This window comes from Drosophila miranda, chromosome 4 (assembly GCF_003369915.1).
Source record: "Drosophila miranda strain MSH22 chromosome 4, D.miranda_PacBio2.1, whole genome shotgun sequence".
Lineage (NCBI taxonomy): Eukaryota > Metazoa > Arthropoda > Insecta > Diptera > Drosophilidae > Drosophila > Drosophila miranda.
Window position 1 is genome coordinate 10,132,909 of NC_046677.1, and position 17,279 is coordinate 10,150,187.

The 17,279-nt window shown below is 46.6% G+C and overlaps 4 protein-coding genes across 5 annotated transcripts; 1 reads left to right on the forward strand and 3 right to left on the reverse strand.

The window, feature by feature from the left end:
* Positions 1–367: 367 nt before the first annotated feature.
* LOC108161852 (rap guanine nucleotide exchange factor 2) lies at positions 368–13,231 on the reverse strand. 2 transcript variants are annotated; one of them, XM_017296219.2, is made up of 8 exons: positions 12,876–13,231; positions 11,023–11,171; positions 10,702–10,950; positions 6,800–10,607; positions 6,538–6,690; positions 5,183–5,722; positions 4,812–4,934; positions 368–4,551 (listed from the first exon to the last, which is right to left on the reverse strand). In XM_017296219.2, exons 2-7 carry the CDS (start codon positions 11,050–11,052, stop codon positions 4,867–4,869), a joined length of 4,848 nt encoding a protein of 1,615 aa, XP_017151708.1. In that variant the 5' UTR covers positions 11,053–11,171; positions 12,876–13,231; the 3' UTR covers positions 368–4,551; positions 4,812–4,866. The 2 variants fall into 2 exon arrangements, with proteins under 2 accessions (XP_017151708.1, XP_017151709.1); XM_017296220.2 differs by lacking the exon at positions 5,183–5,722.
* A 392-nt stretch (positions 13,232–13,623) lies between these two features.
* Positions 13,624–14,085, reverse strand: LOC108161235 (RAB6A-GEF complex partner protein 2-like). Its single transcript, XM_017295460.1, has one exon. It carries the CDS (start codon positions 14,083–14,085, stop codon positions 13,624–13,626), a length of 462 nt encoding a protein of 153 aa, XP_017150949.1.
* Positions 14,086–14,100: 15 nt separating this feature from the next.
* LOC108163855 (programmed cell death 6-interacting protein-like) lies at positions 14,101–15,487 on the forward strand. Its single transcript, XM_017299370.2, has 3 exons — positions 14,101–14,869; positions 14,933–15,059; positions 15,121–15,487. The coding sequence occupies exons 1-3, from the start codon at positions 14,242–14,244 to the stop codon at positions 15,251–15,253; spliced, it is 888 nt and encodes a 295-aa protein (XP_017154859.1). The 5' UTR covers positions 14,101–14,241; the 3' UTR covers positions 15,254–15,487.
* Positions 15,488–16,336: 849 nt separating this feature from the next.
* Positions 16,337–16,843, reverse strand: LOC108161236 (limonin dehydrogenase-like). The gene has a single exon (XM_017295461.1). It carries the CDS (start codon positions 16,841–16,843, stop codon positions 16,337–16,339), a length of 507 nt encoding a protein of 168 aa, XP_017150950.1.
* Positions 16,844–17,279: the final 436 nt, after the last annotated feature.

Sequence of the window (17,279 nt, forward strand, 5' to 3'; positions counted from 1 at the left end):
AAATCGTGCTGGAATTTTTAAGGAAACGTTTTAATTCTTTTGTTTTTGGCTGCCCCTTGGGACTCCTTAATATATTGCTTTATGAAATGGATTTAATAATCCTCAAAATAGGAAGATATTTTTGGCACTTCTTTCAAATCTTTATGTAGAAATTAGCCAGTCCAAAGTGCTTGAAAAAACGTATATCATTAACATTTAAAACCCATAATATTCTTCAAAAAACAATCATTGAAAATTTAATTAGCTTTCAAAAATAGGATACACACCCTCAAAATTGTAGTGGAGTATTTCTTCTTGTACTCTCATTACTGTCTCCTTCTGGGGGTTTTTTTTTTTTTTTTGATTTAAATTTAAGCAAAATGCAAAATTTGGTTTTGATTTTTGTGGTTTTTTATTACAGTATTTGAGCTTTGTTTGGATAACCTTCTTGTAAGGTTCTTAAACAAGCAAATTGGAGATTGGTTTTTATGCCCGATACTCAAAGAATACAGGGCTATATTCAAATTTAAACTTAATTCAAATTACAAAGAGCACGATGTATACAATTATAATATTTGTCTTTAGCTAAATATTTACTTTGTTTATACGAAACATTTTACGAAATTTGTGAATCAGAGTTGACAGATCCACCTATCAAATGGTAAAACCTCAGCTCTCCGCCCGACCAAGCGACCGAGGGGCGGTTAGAACTTAACTGACTAAAAGAGCTTGCTTAAGAGATTTTTCATTAATTTTTTTCTCTGGAAACTTGTTTGTTTTTGGAATTTAAATGCTTTCAGATCGGATTTCAACTCTGTTAATATTTAGATGTCTGTCGATCGTTGGGCTGCCTCCATAGTCAGGATGGTTTAGAACGGAACGATCGCTATCCATCAGATAGCCTCAGATAAAACAAAATGTGCATCGTATAAAAAAAGTAAACATTTCTTAAAAGTATTTCTAATTCGATTTTGTTTAGTCTTTAGCAAAACATAAATTGGTTTTTGCATTGGAATTCAGGCTAGTTTTTGTTCAGGTTTGTGTTTTTGTATACATAAATATGGTATAGAGATTTCTTGTATATAGGTTTGTATATATATATATATTGTATATATTCTATGTATATAACAGGCAATCATGCACACACCAAAAATATATAGTATATATACTCGTATTGTAGATATTGGAGTCAAAAAATGATTACATTTCGGTTATGCTGCGTTCAAGAGAAAAACAAAAAAATCTTATCATTCAAATTACTATCCACTAATTTAACCATTTTACATTATCCTTTATCATACACTGTCTTCTTTGAAGAACATTATTTGTCTTAATATTAATCATCATATATATCAAAATGACCGAACCTATCCCTTCCACTTCAAAACAAGCATCATCCCAATATTCAGCAACTTTGTCTGCTGATCTTGTCAGTGATGACGATATAACCGGATTTCTTGACAACACTGAAATTCAGCAAGGAATTGGCAGAGAGTTGAACGTCTGGAGTGACAACTATTTCTTCAATGAACATTTTCCTAGCGAAAAAGTTCCATTTGTTTCTAATATTGTCCTCAAGTCATCATGCATGAAACTTTGCACATTTTTTGCAGGAGAGTCCTCTCATCCAAAAGATATTCAGATTGATTTGAAAAATGCCATTCTTGGATTAAGACATCCTCAAGACATATCCAAGACTTTCTTTGCTGAATTTACCACCGATGCCAAAACTGCTGAAACCTCTAACACTCCTACAGAAAATTGGAAACCTCCAACTCCTGTGAAAGACGGTTATATGGCCAGCCAAAGCACAACAGAAGAGGACAAAGAAGCTGCAGGAAAGAAAATGTTGGCAGGGGATGTGTATACTTGTAAGTATACTTACACTTGTAAGTATTGAAAATGGGAATTGAAGATGTATTGTTAAAATGGGGACATGCCGGTATTAAATGTTTTTGCATTGCCTGAATATATCTTCTTGGAGGAGTCTGTTAAGGGGACATCCATAACGTCGATGTTGAGGGAGGCGTAGTTTTCTGCTCTCTCACGCTCCTTAGCAAAGATCTTTTGAGCTATGGCAGACTGTAAAATGTACATTTTTGATACATCTGATCCTTGTTCAAAGACATCAATATAAGCGGCACATCTCGTAATAAGTCGGTGGTTACTTGAAGTAGAAAACCTATTGAAATGGGAAGGATTATAAAGTCGACAATACCTCCATGTTAATTGAGCAGACAGGGATTGTTTTTCTCCAAAAAGAGTTATTGTACAGGCCGTTCCGCCAAGTTGTAGCATTCTTATAACCTGCACTAATGCATCTTTTACCAATGATGTGCATATCTGCTTTGCAAAATCTTTGGTTGACCTGTCACATGCCTTTGCAGCATGTTGAAAGTGTTTGATTGGAGCCAATCCGTGCATGCCTACATGTGTTAGACAGCCTCCATATAGTATTCCCAAAATGTTGGTGTCTGGAGATTTTTTATTGTATTCTATTGTAGCCTTTCCTTTGAAGACGCGATGGTGTGTAGAGTCTTTAATGATGCAATACAAGGGGGAACAATTGGAATGGCCACATTCATGGCCTTGAACAGCTCATTGAATTGTCTTCCCATTCTATTGGCCATGGATCTCTGAACAGTTTCTGGCTTTTTGCAGATAAATTTTAGGCAATGCAATGACATGAATCCTATTATGGAGGAGGCGGTGTATGCATCCTTGTCAAGACTTCTTTGGTCTTTTAGTCCTTCCAGAGAGTCAGAGATGTATTTTCAAAAATCAATGATTGATCGAGTGTCAACGGATGTGATCTCTCCAGTGTTGCTGACAATTGCATCTGAGGCTTGGACATCCCCTGCAAACATTTTCTTTCCTGCAGCTTCTTTGTCCTCTTCTGTTGTGCTTTGGCTGGCCATATAACCGTCTTTCACAGGAGTTGGAGGTTTCCAATTTTCTGTAGGAGTGTTAGAGGTTTCAGCAGTTTTGGCATCAGTGGTAAATTCAGCAAAGAAAGTCTTGGATATGTCTTGAGGATGTCCTTATCCAAGAATGGCATTTTTCAAATCAATCTGAATATCTTTTGGATGAGAGGACTCTCCTGCAAAAAATGTGCAAAGTTTCATGCATGATGACTTGAGGACAATATTAGAAACAAATGGAACTTTTTCGCTAGGAAAATGTTCATTGAAGAAATAGTTGTCACTCCAGACGTTCAACTCTCCGCCAATTCCTTGCTGAATTTCAGTGTTGTCAAGAAATCCGGTTATATAGTCATCACTGACAAGATCAGCAGACAAAGTTGCTGACTATTGGGATGATGCTTGTTTTGAAGTGGAAGGGATAGGTCTATGCGCCAAATGTTAATATTATGATTTACTTTAATTTTTATGAAAAAGTGCAAAACCGAGTACATGCGAGTTCTTTTGGTTTTTTACATTTCATTCTTTGACAAATTTTTACTCGTTCTTGTAATTATTGTTTATTTGTTAAGAATACAAGTATTTATATGGGGAACAAATTTGGTTTGTTTGGCTTTATTCGTTTGCCTGTTATGGGAGGCTAAAGTCAGTGATTATGAGTATGTACTCACTTTTGCTCCCCACTGTATATACAAAAATTCACAAAACAATCAAGTCTCAGGGTTGTTTTTGTCTTTTATATAAACTTATGTTTCCGGTTGGTATTTCGGGTGTAGTTGTACTTTGATTTTCTCATTTTTCATGTGTGTCGGCTAGAGTCTAGGTCGGTATTGCATTTTGTCTTTCATTTCGTATCCGTATCCGTATCCTACCTTCGCAAAAAATACGCATAAATACAACGAATGATTGGAAAAATATTCGATATCATTTTCTCTCTCTTTGTCTCTCACTTTTGGGCTTACAAACTAAATATTTGGAATTGGAGCGAAGGTTTTTCAGCGTGTATATAGTATATCGTATATAAGTAGTATGTATATAGTATAACTAACTTGTACATAAGCATAAAAAAGAAGTATACATTAATGGAATTCACGAGAGAGCCCCTGTTTGTGTGTGTGTGTGTGTGTTTGTTTGAGTAAGTGCTCTCTAGTCCGTCCTGTTTTTCTGTTTTAGTATGCGTGTGGATCGTCCTCGTTGTGTTGTGTTGGGCATTCGGAAAATTCTGCTTTGTTTTGTCTGTAAATGCCGACGTTGAAGTCTTCAAAAGAGTTTGATTTTGGATTTCTGCTTGGGTGGTGGGGTCTGCCTGCAGACGACGTTTTCTTCTACAAGAAAAGGCAACGACTAAGCGCTCGGAGGCGGTGAATGTTTGCTTGTTTGGGGCGGGACCTTGTGTACAAAGAATTTAGCTAAATTAAATTATAAATCGTAAGCCACTAGAGCAACTAAAATTAAACTGTAAGACACTTAAGCTAAATTCTAAATTAAATACGCGACACAATTGGCTTCCAGTTACTCGCCTCTCTCTCACTTTTGGGATGCTACTCCTCCTCCGAAGATGGGGTCTCTGTTTGTCTTTCATTCTTGGGTTTTTTGCTGGCGAAATGGAAACCACACAACCATTAACAAATTTTGGCAACTCTACTATATGCTGGAAAGAGACAAATAAAGTCGATTTAGTTTGGAATTATGGGTAGAAATTTATGGTACGGTGTGTTTTGGAAGGCAGCGGTGGGCACGACTTTGCTTTCGACTCGGGACGCACAAGCGAAGCCTTCAACAGGGAAGGTACGAGACTTTTCTTGTTCTTGGACTGCTCTCAAAGTTTTCCAACAATTTTCATTCGAAAACCGATCCAAGATCTTTCCACTTCCAAAACACACTGTCAAAGACATAACTCTAAGTACTCACAACTAATTAAATTAACATTTTAGTAGTTAAAACAGCACAATTTGATTTGATTTCATTATTGATTCATGGGTGGCATGGGGCATATGGTACACTTGGTGCTATCCATAAAATTTGGCGGGCCACCTGCGAAAAGAACACACACAAATGAGTTATTTTATACAGAATTTGGTTCCTATAAAGTCGATAAAACATTAGTTCTGCATGTGGGTATGGTAAAACTCATCTATTTCTAAACACAGAAAAAGACCTGAGAGACTCGAGACTCAAACTCCTGCTTTGCATTGCATTCTGTGGTTTTTCTGGTGGTTTTCGGTAGTGGTTCGGTTCTGCTGCTTCCCTCTTACTTGCTGATCTGTTGATCTGCTGCTTACCATGCATGTGGTTGAGGTGCCTACTGGCCGCCGCACTGCTATGATGATGATTGTATAGACTGGCCAGCGGTGGCACATTGTACGGCGGTGGTGGTGGCGGCGGCATGGCCAAAGATTGTTGCTGTTGGAGCTGCTGTTGCTGCTGCTGCTGTTGTTGTTGACTCCGCATGTGCATGTAGGCCGCAGCGGTTGGTGGTGCGGAAAGCTGTATGGTGGGTGTGGCGCCTGCAATTGCTGCCTGAGACGTTGCTTGTGTCTGTGTCGGTTGTGGTGGTGGTGTGGGCGTGCTGGGTGGTGTGTGATTTGTGCTCTGGCAGGGACTGTTCAGATTGCGGGTGACCGCATTATTCGATATCTGCTGTAAGAGGCGACAATCGGCTGCCGTGTAAACCGGCGGCGATGGCTCATGGTTGGTGTGTTGTGGTTGTTGTTGTTGGTATTGTAAGTGGTGCTGTTGTTGTTGTTGCTGTTGGTGGTGGTGCACCTGTTGTTGCTGCTGCTGCTGATGCACATAGCCGCTGTCGCATGACGATATGGAACCTGTTGGATGTGTGTGAAAGTAGGCGTAAAGAAAAAGTTTTGGTCTCCCATTGAAAGTGGGTTTACCCCCGAAAAAGGGATTCCCATTCAAGGTGTGCGTGTGTCTATACGTGTATGTGTAGGTGTGTGTGTGTGTAGTGTAAGCCACAACCAAATCCAAAAATCCAAAACCAACCACCAAAAATAATGGAGGAAATCAAATGCAAGCAGGGGGGACAAGAGTCTAAAGCGCAATCTAACACTTTTCACTAAATGGCAACTAAATTTAAGCTACAGTTTATATATAGTATATAGCTAATGATTGGAGGGCAGCCGGCATAGATACATACATATAAATACAGTGCACGAATGGACTTGAATATAGACCTTTAGCCACAAAAGACACGAATAGAGAACATTTCCAAGGAACGTTTTGGTGGATTTTACGATGAAATACTAAAATAGCTTCAGTATTTCTTAAAAGCGATGGATTCAATCTCAGAAAACTGATGGTTTAATGGGAAAATATTCGAAAAATATTTCCTAAAATTCCTAAAACTAATTTTTCGGTTTTCGGATCAAGAATACTCAAATCTTGGAGCTAATAGGAACAATCTGTACATTTAGTACGAGTTTTAGCAACAAAACATCTATTTTTGTGGCTATAACATCCAAAAGCATCCAACATCATCTGCACATAGAACTCTAGCATTAATCTTAAGCACTTTACGTGGTGTATATACTATATGTATGCAACTATCTATCGGTTTTTAGTAGCATCTAAAAGCATGTGGTTTTAGTCCATCTTTGAGTCCCTCTGCAGAGCCTCGACTCACCGGAAGTCACGGATTTGCGCAAGGGTAAGTCACGAAAGGTAGTCACACTACTGCTCTCCAGCGATAGATCCACCGATGGTAGCGGCGGTGGCGGTGCTGGCGTGTCCGAATGCGAACGCTCATGTATGGCCCGAACGGGCAGCATTATGTTACCTGAACAGCGGCCAAACAAGAAGATAATTCAACATTAGATAAACATCCGAAGGGTAATCCCCAGCTTAGGATCTACAGATTAGAGATTGTGCATTGTCTGCAGCCGTACCTGCCGAAGCCAGGCGTCGATGTGAACAGGGACTAGGACTCGGGGTGCACTGAGAGGCGGCCACCACTCCAGCAGCTGTGGCTGGCGATGTGCCGCCCGTTCCGACGCCCGTGCTCCCTGTCACAGGCGTCGCAAAGCCGTGCGCCGCATGCAGATGATGGAGGGGTGGGATGACTCCGGGAAGCGCTGAGTTGTGGCGCGGGATGAATGGTTGGTGAGGTCGGATCTTGGATGATTCCGAGAGCGAGAGCATCTTTTTGACGGCCTGCGGCGAGGCCGTTCCGAACTTGGGCCCGTTGTTCTGCAGCTGCTGGCGCCGCTGGTTGTCGCTGGTGGAGCTCGTCGAGCTGGTGGTGGAGAGGGTGGGCGAACTGGGGTGGCGCTTCCGCAGGGAGAGGGAGGAGTTGGGCGCCGAACTGGAGCTGGTGTGCGAGTAAATGCTGAGCTGGTCGCCGGCATTCAGACTAGAGCTGCCGGCCCCCATACTCCCAGCGATGCTTACGCCACCGGCGCCGCCACTGGAGCTGCCTCCGCCGCCACTCCGATGCGAAGTGTTGCCATGGGAAATGCTGCCCGAGTAGGTGGAGCCCTGTGCGGGCTCGCATTCCAAGGAGAACTTGTGCAGCAGGTCCTCGTCGCTGAGTATCTTCAGGCTGTTGAGGTACGCCTTCACACGGCGCACCATTTGTGCCTCCTCGAACATCTTTTTAGGATTCGGGGCCGCCGTGGACTTCTTCCTTCGCTTGATCGTCGCCTGGCCCGCGTTGGCGGCTATCACTGTGCCAGCGGCCGCGTTGCTCTGCGAGGCGGACATCTGATTGAGCGAGAAGAGGGCATTCGAGGGGGACTGCCCCTTGAGCTCCAGGATGGCCAGCAGATCGTAGGGGGAGCTGCACATGTGCGTCAGCAGGCGCACTTCCTTGGACAGCATTCGCAGCTTCTCAAAGTTGATCAATCCGTCGACACGCGTATCGTTTCCCAGGTGAATAAATGTCAGGTCCTTCTTCACAATTGGATAGAATGGGATGATGGGATGCTGGGCCAGTAGCTCCGCGGATACCAGCTGTCGGTACTTGCTCATATTCCGCGAGGGATCCATGAGGTCCTGCAGGTCATTGAACAGCCGCTGGTACTTCGAGGGCAGCTTCTCCCACGTGAGCCGCAGCCGCGACACAGCGCCATGCCCCAGTCCCGAAATGATGGCGAACATGGAGTTGAAGTTCCGACACTCCTTGCAGTGGCGCGCGATTTTGATGAACTGCTTCACGATCTTCATGCGCCGCACGATGTTGTGCTCGGCACAGATCTCGCTGACAACCCAGAACATCTCGCGATTCACCAGCTCTGAGAATTTGCTGAGCATCGGCACTCCATACTTGGACTGCAGCTCGAAGAGTTCATCCACGTATTCGGTGGACTCGATCTGGCGGAAGTTGGCAAAGTCCTGAAGCGTCAGCTGAATGGCCAACTCGTAGGCATTCAGGTGGAGGAAATGCACACCTGATTCCCGCACCAATTCCAGGGCCAATTCGTCGGGCACTAGGGGCTCCGTGCTGTCGTTTAGCTTTAGATAGTAGCGTGCCGCAAAGCTGATTCTTTCGGCGAGATTCTGCAGCTGGTCGGGCAGCCGTCGCTGCTTTACCATTCCGCCCTCGCCCACACTCACTTCGCACAGCGAGAAATTCGAGCTGGGATCGTGGATGCCGAACTCCTGGAGTGTCAGCATCACCACCTCATGGGCGGTGGTCTCCTTGTAGATGAGAACGTACTTGCATGTCTGATCCGCCTTGTAGACCTTCAGGACGTGCTCCGGGTAGTCGGGGAGCATATGCGACTGCGTGGAGGTCGTGGTAAGCGTTGAGGCTGCCGAGGGGCGATGGTGCAGATGTGCCCCCAGGTAGTTGACCTGCAGCATGGCCGCACCGTCGCTGCCGCCATCGTAGTTGAGGCTCGTCAGGTCCGGATTCGATTGCGATTGATACAGCCTGCCGCTGCTGATGCTGGCCACACAGCCATTGATCGAGGACTGGGTGGAGCTGCTGCCCGAGCTGGCGGACGATATCTTGGCCTTGGGACCCGTCTGCGCGGCTGGTTCGTTCAGCAGCGTGTCCGAGGAGTCGTTGAGGCTGCCCACGTGATGCTGCTGCTTGTTCAAGAGATTCATTTTTGCCAGAGCCTTCTGCAGGCGTCGCTTGGGCGCCAGAGTCATGAATCCCCCCTTTGTGTCCTGCGGATCGCCGTTGGAGCCCTTTTTCGCTGAGCTATTGTTGACGCTCTGCAGCAGCTGTGCCATGAAATTGGAGGCCATGCTCCCGCCCCCGCCACCACTCACTGGCGGCGTCTGGGGCGGGGCACAGTCGGGCTGATCGAGCAGCATATCCACGGAGCTGAGGCGCACCATGTGGGCACGATTGCTGGCGTTCGTTAGCTCGTCCGTGGTGCTGTCGGACCGGCCGTGCAGCTTGGCAATGTCATTGGCGCAGATGCGTCGCGGACTGCGCAGAACCTTGAAGCTGCCGCTGCCCGAGGATATGCCGCCAGCGCCCGAGGCACTGCCTCCGCCATGCTCGAGGGCCTGCATGATCTCCTTGAAGCCCAGCAGATTGCTCTTCACGTTGATGCTCAAGTGCGTGGTGCCCGTGAGGATCTCGTGGGCTCGCTTGCTAGTCACATGATCCAGGGATTGGCCGTTCACTTCGTGGATCTGATCGCCCCGCTTGAGGCCCACGTCCTGGGCCTTGGAGCCAGGCTCCACGTGCGAGATGTAGATCCCAACAGCGGCATTCCCAGTGGCCGCTGCCACGCCCTTCAGCTCGTAGCCGCCAATGATCTGGAAATTGAGGGCCTCGTCGCGGGAAGAGCGCGTCAACGTGCAGCTTCTCATCCGTGCCTTTGCGGCACAGGCAATGTGGAGGAGTCGCAGCTGACTGAGGAGCTTCTTGCGCTCCAGCAGAGCCTCAAAGATCTCCAAGAACTCCATCATCTCGTGGTCCGCCTCGAAGTCCGTAAAGTGATTGTTCACCCAAAGGAGGACCACGCGGGTGACACGATCCCGCAGCTCCTGCGTCTTGTGGGAGTCCATTTGCTCCAGGTCGAACCAATGGAGCAGCTTGGCGGTCACCTCCTGTTGGTTGTGGATGAAAATGCGGTGTGTGAGAAGGAAATCCTCCACATAGGTGGGATCTGTCATGGAGTTTTCCTCCACGAGCTGCTGCAGCAGTCGCTCGGGGGTGCCACGGATGACCACATGGCCACGTTTCATGTTCAGCGAGGCAGCCGCACTTGTCATTGATCCGCCGGTAGCCTCTGCACCACTGCCGCCAATGGACCGCAGCTCCGTGACCATTACGATCCGTCCCTGCTCGTCCTCGTGGCGGCGTGTGTTCTCCTCGCCCTGGTGCTGGATGCGATAATAGTCCGTCTGTGTGATGCACACGAATTGGCAGTCATCGCACTTGGTGCGCATCACTCCGCGATGGTAGAGCTTGTCCATCGTCGGCAGGATCCCGAAGGAGTCGCCCATCTGCAGCTCCTCGCGTGTCCCGTTCGCATGTTCGATCTCCACCGCTCCATTGATCAGCACCGACCACGAATCGAGTTCCTCGCCATCCGACATGACCACAGTGCCGGCCTTGTCCACCACAGCGAAGACCATCACGGAGCAGAGGGCCCGCCGCACGGCCAGGGTGATGTTCGTAAAGGCCTTCAGGCCTTGGGTGAACTCCAACAGAATCTCCACATCGTCTTCGCTGCGCTCCGAGGGATCCTTTTCCAAACAATCTCGCACGGCATCCCGCACATTTAGACTCTGAATCGAAGGGCGAAAAACATATTCAATTAGAGAGCGAATCGAATGAAATGTATGGGATTTTCTCTTCAATTATGATATGACCATCACTCACATCCATACTCTCTGCGAGATCCTCCTCGTCGGAGTCCACAACGGACTCCACCAGGCCGGAGAGATCAATCTCTTCGGCCTCCAGCGATGAGGCATAGTTTGAGGCCATGGTATCGCTGCCGCTGTACGCAGAACTAGTGTCACTCGAATGCGATCCTCGGTTGCATTTTTGATGCAGCTCCGGACGATTGATGGCCGTGCTGCCCACAACCCCCCCTCCCGACGTGGCTGTGGTGCTTGTGGGTGGATACTGAATGAAAGGAGACTCGAGTTAATCGATGAACAATAGCCATATCTTCTGCCGACAGACACAACCACTCACATGATGTCTGATATGATGATATGGATCCATGAGGCGCGTTGCTTCTGCTGCTGCTGCTGCTAGTGCGGGCCGCAGACGATGCTACGGCATGCCACCACCTCCCGCCGGATATGTGATATGTGAATGTGGACTCTAGACCCAACGTTTAGCTGTAAGTAAAGTTAAGGTTTATAATTAGTACATAATGTGCGTCTTTATCTACAAATCTGCTCTGAATTTCATGGGCGGAAAAGACCAAAGAAGCTTCAGAAGTAGAATTCTTCTGCGTTCGACAGCCAACTCTATTCAATAATCGAAATGCCATTCGATACAAGACTTAACAAATGGCTAATTCATCATATTCGGTAATAGAACTCACTTTTTTTGGAACATATAGACCCTCAGAAGACAGAAACCCTCTTAAAACATCTTTAAAGAAAGATCCCCCAAAAGAAATCCCCAATGTCCAAGGTTTTAGCTGGGAAACAAAAATAAATAGACCGGCAAGAGTCCAATTTTAAACCAATTTTCCTACTACCCATTTTTACAGAAAGATCCACAAAAGATATCATAAATCTCTGGCACAAAACAAAGCCCCACGTAAAAGAGAGTACGAAATCTTTTTGCTAAAACAAAACAAAAATTGCTGTGAGATTTTGTTGGTCAATTTTTAGTTAGGTTTTTGATTTTAGGTTTTTTGTTTCAAGTCTTTTGTTGCGGCTTTTTGTGTTACTTTTTGTTAGGGGCTTTGGCTATTTACAGGGTACCAGTTGGGGGTAATATTTTGAGTAGATGTTTGGAAACTCAGAAATGGAAAGCACTAAAAGCTGTTCAAAGCAGTCTCAGAGATATATAATTAAAATCTTGCTCAGAGACGTATATTGAAAATAATGTTTTTGTATGAGAACTTCTCTGTTTCAGTAGATATTCCACTTGGTAATTAAAACTATATACAACACCATATAGAACATTCAGAATTTATCTCTTGGGTGTTTCTAAATAGTCCCACAAATGTTTATAAAATCGGATCATTATATCGCTTAGTTTTCATAAGAATGATTGATCTTAAGCCACATTTTTGTAGTAAAAAGTGTTATTTAATATGTTTATCACTTTATCATATAACATTAATAGAAATTATCCCCCTGGCTAGGGTATCAAAATCATCGACACCTGAAGCTAATCTCTTTTTTCACCTTTTTTTTGTTGCTTTTGTTTCAGTTTTTGTTGTTGCTTTTGTTTCCCCGTACCAAGCTCACACTTTCATTTTCTGCAACAACAAAACCTAAAACAAAAAACAGACACAAAAACAATGTTGCTAATAAATTGAGCCGAATGAGTGAAAGAGAGGGCAATCAAATTCTCATGCAATTGAGTCTGCGCTGCCGACGGCTAAGCAGCGACGTTGAACTGCTGCGCTACTCGTAGGTATATCTATCCGTGTGTGTGTGTGTGGGAGCCAAAGCTGCAGCTGCTACTGTACGTAGATGTGTGTTAGTGGGCTTGATTGTTCGTTCGAGCGTGTGTGTGTGTGTATGTGTCTGTGGGGGCGAAGAGCGACACAAAAAAATAATAAAACCAAATAAATTGTAGGCGACGACTTCCGTTCGCTCGTTCGGCGGGGGATAAGAGCGAATAATAATAAGAGCAGTTGCAAAATCAAAGTGTAATAAATAAAACACACTTTGCACCACGCACACAAACACAGATGCATAGGGGCTCACACACAGACACTAAATATGGGCGTGTTTTTGTACAGTTCAATGATTTTGATACAGGGGGAGCGCGACCATCCACGAGTCTTTTGAAGATACATCTATATCTATATATTGCACTATCCGTCCTTCTGCTGCACTGTCTATAATTATACGCACATTTCTCTTTTTTTCTTCCTCCGCTGTTTCTCTTTTGCCCGCTGCCCTTTGCGTACACTCTTTGGCATAAAGAAATTTCAGGCAGCAGCAGCACCACCACCGTGTGTGTGTATTGGTATTGTGCTGCGCATTGTTGGAATTTTTTTTGTATGCTTTCCACTGAATTTGTTCGCACGAATATTGGCCGAAAATGCCTTCGATCTTTATAGATTTTCCGATCGCAGCCCGTTGGCTGGTGGGTTATGGGTATGATATTGCACTTGAAATGATATTAATGGTTCGAAAATGCCATTTAACTTAGAAAAAAAATTCTCGGTGGCGTCTCTCTCTCGTCGGTGGTGACTGGCGGTCTTAGCCCACTGAAGCCCCCTCTATTTAAATAGTTCAACTACTTGAGGTAAATGGCGGAAAATATTACTGATTGTAAATTCTTCTTGAGGATTCATGACATCTCTCCTCTGAACTTAAAAAAACCACGATATTTTTCAGCTGAAGTGCGCTAAAATGATTAAATTTTCATTATTTTTAGTGGAAAATTGAAATACCCCCTTGGCTTGCAATGGGTTAATCGTTCTCCGTCGAGGATTGGAAACCATATTCCTCGATTTTGATATTCCGCTGAATATTACTGGCTAGATAGAACATTTAGCAATGCCCACATAATTATATCCGATTAATTAACCTATTCTCAACTTGACTGGTTTATTTTAAACACTTGCTTTTGTTGCATTTTGCGTAAAAAGAGGGGTTAGCGAAAAATGTTCGAAAAATTCCACACCATCGTCTCGACGGGCATCTCGGCGGGCGCCTTCAGTTCACCGGACTCAGGATTGGGGCCACCGAAATCCATCATAGTGCTGGTTACAAATTCAAAATGCAGCCGCCACTTGACATCGACGAGGTCGGTACGGAATGTGGGCGTCACGTGGAGGGGAATGGGCACCACCACCTGCGTCTGCAGTGTGGCATAGCACACCTGATGCGTGGTGGCGATGGTCGAGAGTTTGCCTGTAGGCGCTGGTGTGTCCTTCTCCCGGGCACTGCCCGAAGTGGCCGATCTGTGCATACTGTCGACCGCAACGCCGCTGGCTATGCTGGCCAGGTCGAAGGATTGGATGGAAGAGGCATCGTCCCCGACAGACGACTGCGACTGTGACAGGGCCTGTGCCGGCTGTGGACGGATAGGAAGCTCCTGCTGCTGCAGCTTCATCGAGAACTGGACGCAGCGCACCTGACAGCCATCAAAGTCCAGGCAGCCAACTATGTCCTCGACCAGCTTATAGGCGGATTTGAACAGGCTATCGAGGCCGATAAGGTTGTGCGCCAGAAGTTCGAAGCCAATCAGAATGGCATCCAGCTGCTTTCTATGTCCCTTGAGGAGATCCAGCAATCGCTGCCTTCGGCTAGCGGCAGCGTGGATCCAAACTGCTCCAGCGTGCAGCGGCTCAAGCAGCTGATGGAGGATGTGGAGACCATCAAAGCCGAGCGCGATGCCATCGAATCGGAGCTCAAGTCGGCCTCGTTCGACATGAAGAACGAGTTCTTGCTTGCTCTGCAAAAGGATGAGGCTATCGACGAGCCCGCCTTGTCGTTGTCGCGCATTGGGCAGGTCCTGAATCCTTTGCAGCAGCAGGTGAGGGAGAGCGTCGACCGTCAGCAGTCCCTGGTGGCAGACATTCAGAGCGCCCATGGAGCTTTCGTCTCGGAGACGGGAAGCTGTGGCAGCTCGCGCGACACCCTCTACCAGGAGCTGGCCACTGCCTACTATAGCTACATTGAGCTGTCGGGCAATCTCCAGGAGGGAACTAAATTCTACAACGACCTCACCCAGCTGCTGGTCGTATTCCAGAACAAGATCAGCGACTTTGTGTTTGCCCGCAAAACGGAAAAGGAGGAGCTCATGAAGGACCTAACTACAGCGTCGAGCCGACAAGCTTGCCCGGCTACGCCCTCTCTGCCCTCGCACTATGCCTCCACCTCGGGTAGTGGCAGCGGTAGGTACAGTCATTCCCTAACAGAGTTTGATAATACATTTTGTTTTTTCGCACATCCGACAGACATTCCATCCAATGCCAGGCATGCCAGTGTAATATGGCGACCAGCCAGGAGTGCCATATCCAGCGTATGTGCCGCCACCGATGCCCCAGAGCTTCAATCCATACGCCACGCTCCCATATCGAGGCAGTAAGTACTGAGAATCGATGGAATTTGTATCCCCACTTATGTGAATTCTTTTCACTTGCAGATTATCAGTATCCGGGAGGCTATCCACAAGGACCACCACCTGGGCACTATGGCACCTATCCTGGCAGCTATGCTCCTCAACAGCAAGGCGGCTATCCCAACCAGAAGCCACCAGGATGGTAAACTGCATCTAACCCGTATTTATAGCCACACTGTGGTTTAACCAAGGTCTCTTCCATGAGTCCCGGATCGTAGAGAAGCGGCAATTGGTGGTCATGGCATTTAATGCTCTGTGTTCTTTTTCTGTTTCGGCTTTCGTTCGTTTGCTTGCAATTGTATCATACATGTTGATGGCTTCTTGGATTTTAATCTCATATATGCAACAAAAATATTATCACGTATCACAATAAAAGTTTTTAGTGCTATTACGCCTCGCCCTGTCTCAGTCTCCGAAAGAACTCTCGTTTCATGCCCGCAATGGTGCGTGGGGCACGCATACTGCTGATGAGCAGTTCCAATGTGGAGCTGATCGGCAAACTCTCAGCAGCAGTCTCGTCTCTGTTTGCAGCCGCTTCGAGTTGGACTCCAGCAAGAGCTTGTATTCCTCCTTGGGCATCACCTCCAGGGGGCGAACGGTGAGACGCACTCTTGTGAGGAGCTCCCTATAGTTGGATTGAGTCAAGTAATCGGTTTCCCACTGCTTCCGTTTGTGCTGCCTGCTGGAACTGGGCAAACAGTTCGCTGGGCGTCGAGGATATGTCCTCCAGTTGATTGGGATTCAGTAGAATCATATTTATTTTAGGAATTTTGTAAGTTGAAAATAAAAAGTCTTATGTTGATGGAAATGTTGATGAAATTAAACGAGGATTCTTTAGAAAAATCCATTTTTTTTGGTTCTACTCCATATCGTCTGGCACCTCGTCAAATGCAACCGGCAGTGTCTGGGACCATGAGGCCACCGATGTCTTCGGCGACAATGGTTCAGTCGTCGTTGGGGTCCAGATGAGCTTCCCAAGGATCTTATCCATCTGCTACTGGTTGATCTGGGGATCCTGCTCGGTGTTCAGATCTAAGGGATTGCCCACGGTCCTCTTCTTGGCACGCTCTGCACTGCGCTCCACGAACTCGTCGTAGATCTTATCCTCCACAAAGGTGCGAGAGCCGGCACAGCAGTTCTGGCCCATGTTGAAGAAGAGGCCGAATTGGGCCGTCTCCACGGATAGAGTCAGAAAGGATAATGTTGGGGGACTTTCCACCCAACTCCAGGGTCACGCGCTTCAGGTTCGTGTGGCCGGATGAGCTTGGCTAGGGCAGCGCCGGCCACATTGACTGGCTGGCTTTAGGAAGATGGTGTTACCGGTAGCCAGTGTGGGTCCCAGCTTCCAGGCCTTCATCAGAATGGGGAAGTTCCAGCGAATGATCAGTCGGCAAAATAGCGCAGATTCTTGATGGCCCTTGGGAGATCCATATCCAGCGTTGGTCTTCTCTGTGGTCGGATTGTTGCTCCGGGGTGGTCTGGGGGCTGAGGCAGCGCGGAATAGTGGGCCACAACTGCGCCAAAGGGCGCCGCTGGCCGTCCACGGGAAAATCTCCCCCACAAATCCAATTGAGATGGCAGTGCTTCGATAAGTCGCGACAGCTGCTCGCTGGTGGTGGCAGTTTCTCAATATCTTGGGCGCACGTTTTTCCAACGAGCTGGCAGCTCTTGGACTCAGGCGTCTACCACTTTTAGGGCTGCCAACTCGTGCAACTACCAAAAAATCGTTAAATTCAAACGAAAACATGTCCCCTCTTTCAATTTACATTAGCAAAAAAGGTGAAATCCACTTAATCTGCCGCACAACAAAAAGTGTCCCCCCAATCGGAAAACAAATTTTTATTGAAAGTAGTGACCCCCATGGGATGTGGGACCAAAAAAAGGGGATTCTGAGGGGGTTGTGTACCAATTTCACTAAGCCGCCTCATCCTAATGCAAAAGCAAGCGACCTAAGTGCATGTTTGCGCCATTATTGATGACCCAAGGACCGGGAGAAGAACATCCCTTCCCCATTCCATACGATGCTCTGGTGTCTGGTAAGCCACAAAAAAAAAAAAACAGACGGAAAGCAACATGTTTCTGTTGTGGCTGAGGATATGCGTTTCTTGAGGGGTTCGCATCCCCCCTTCGTGCGGCGCACAAGGGTGTGAAACTAGCGCAACGAATCGTCGAAGGGTGCCGCC

Bases quoted from the DNA above. Each gene is read 5' to 3' on its own strand.
- LOC108161852 (XM_017296219.2), bottom strand. From the start codon at position 11,052: ATGGATCCATATCATCATATCAGACATCAT. The intron at 10,951-11,022 runs GTGAGTGGTTGT...CCTTTCATTCAG, and splicing joins ATCATCATATCAGACATCAT to TATCCACCCACAAGCACCAC. The intron at 6,691-6,799 runs GTACGGCTGCAG...GCCGCTGTTCAG, and splicing joins TCGACGCCTGGCTTCGGCAG to GTAACATAATGCTGCCCGTT.
- LOC108161235 (XM_017295460.1), bottom strand. From the start codon at position 14,085: ATGAAGCTGCAGCAGCAGGAGCTTCCTATCCGTCCACAGCCGGCACAG.
- LOC108163855 (XM_017299370.2), top strand. From the start codon at position 14,242: ATGTCCCTTGAGGAGATCCAGCAATCGCTGCCTTCGGCTAGCGGCAGC. The intron at 14,870-14,932 runs GTAGGTACAGTC...CACATCCGACAG, and splicing joins CACCTCGGGTAGTGGCAGCG to ACATTCCATCCAATGCCAGG. The intron at 15,060-15,120 runs GTAAGTACTGAG...TTTCACTTGCAG, and splicing joins CACGCTCCCATATCGAGGCA to ATTATCAGTATCCGGGAGGC.
- LOC108161236 (XM_017295461.1), bottom strand. From the start codon at position 16,843: ATGTTTTCGTTTGAATTTAACGATTTTTTGGTAGTTGCACGAGTTGGC.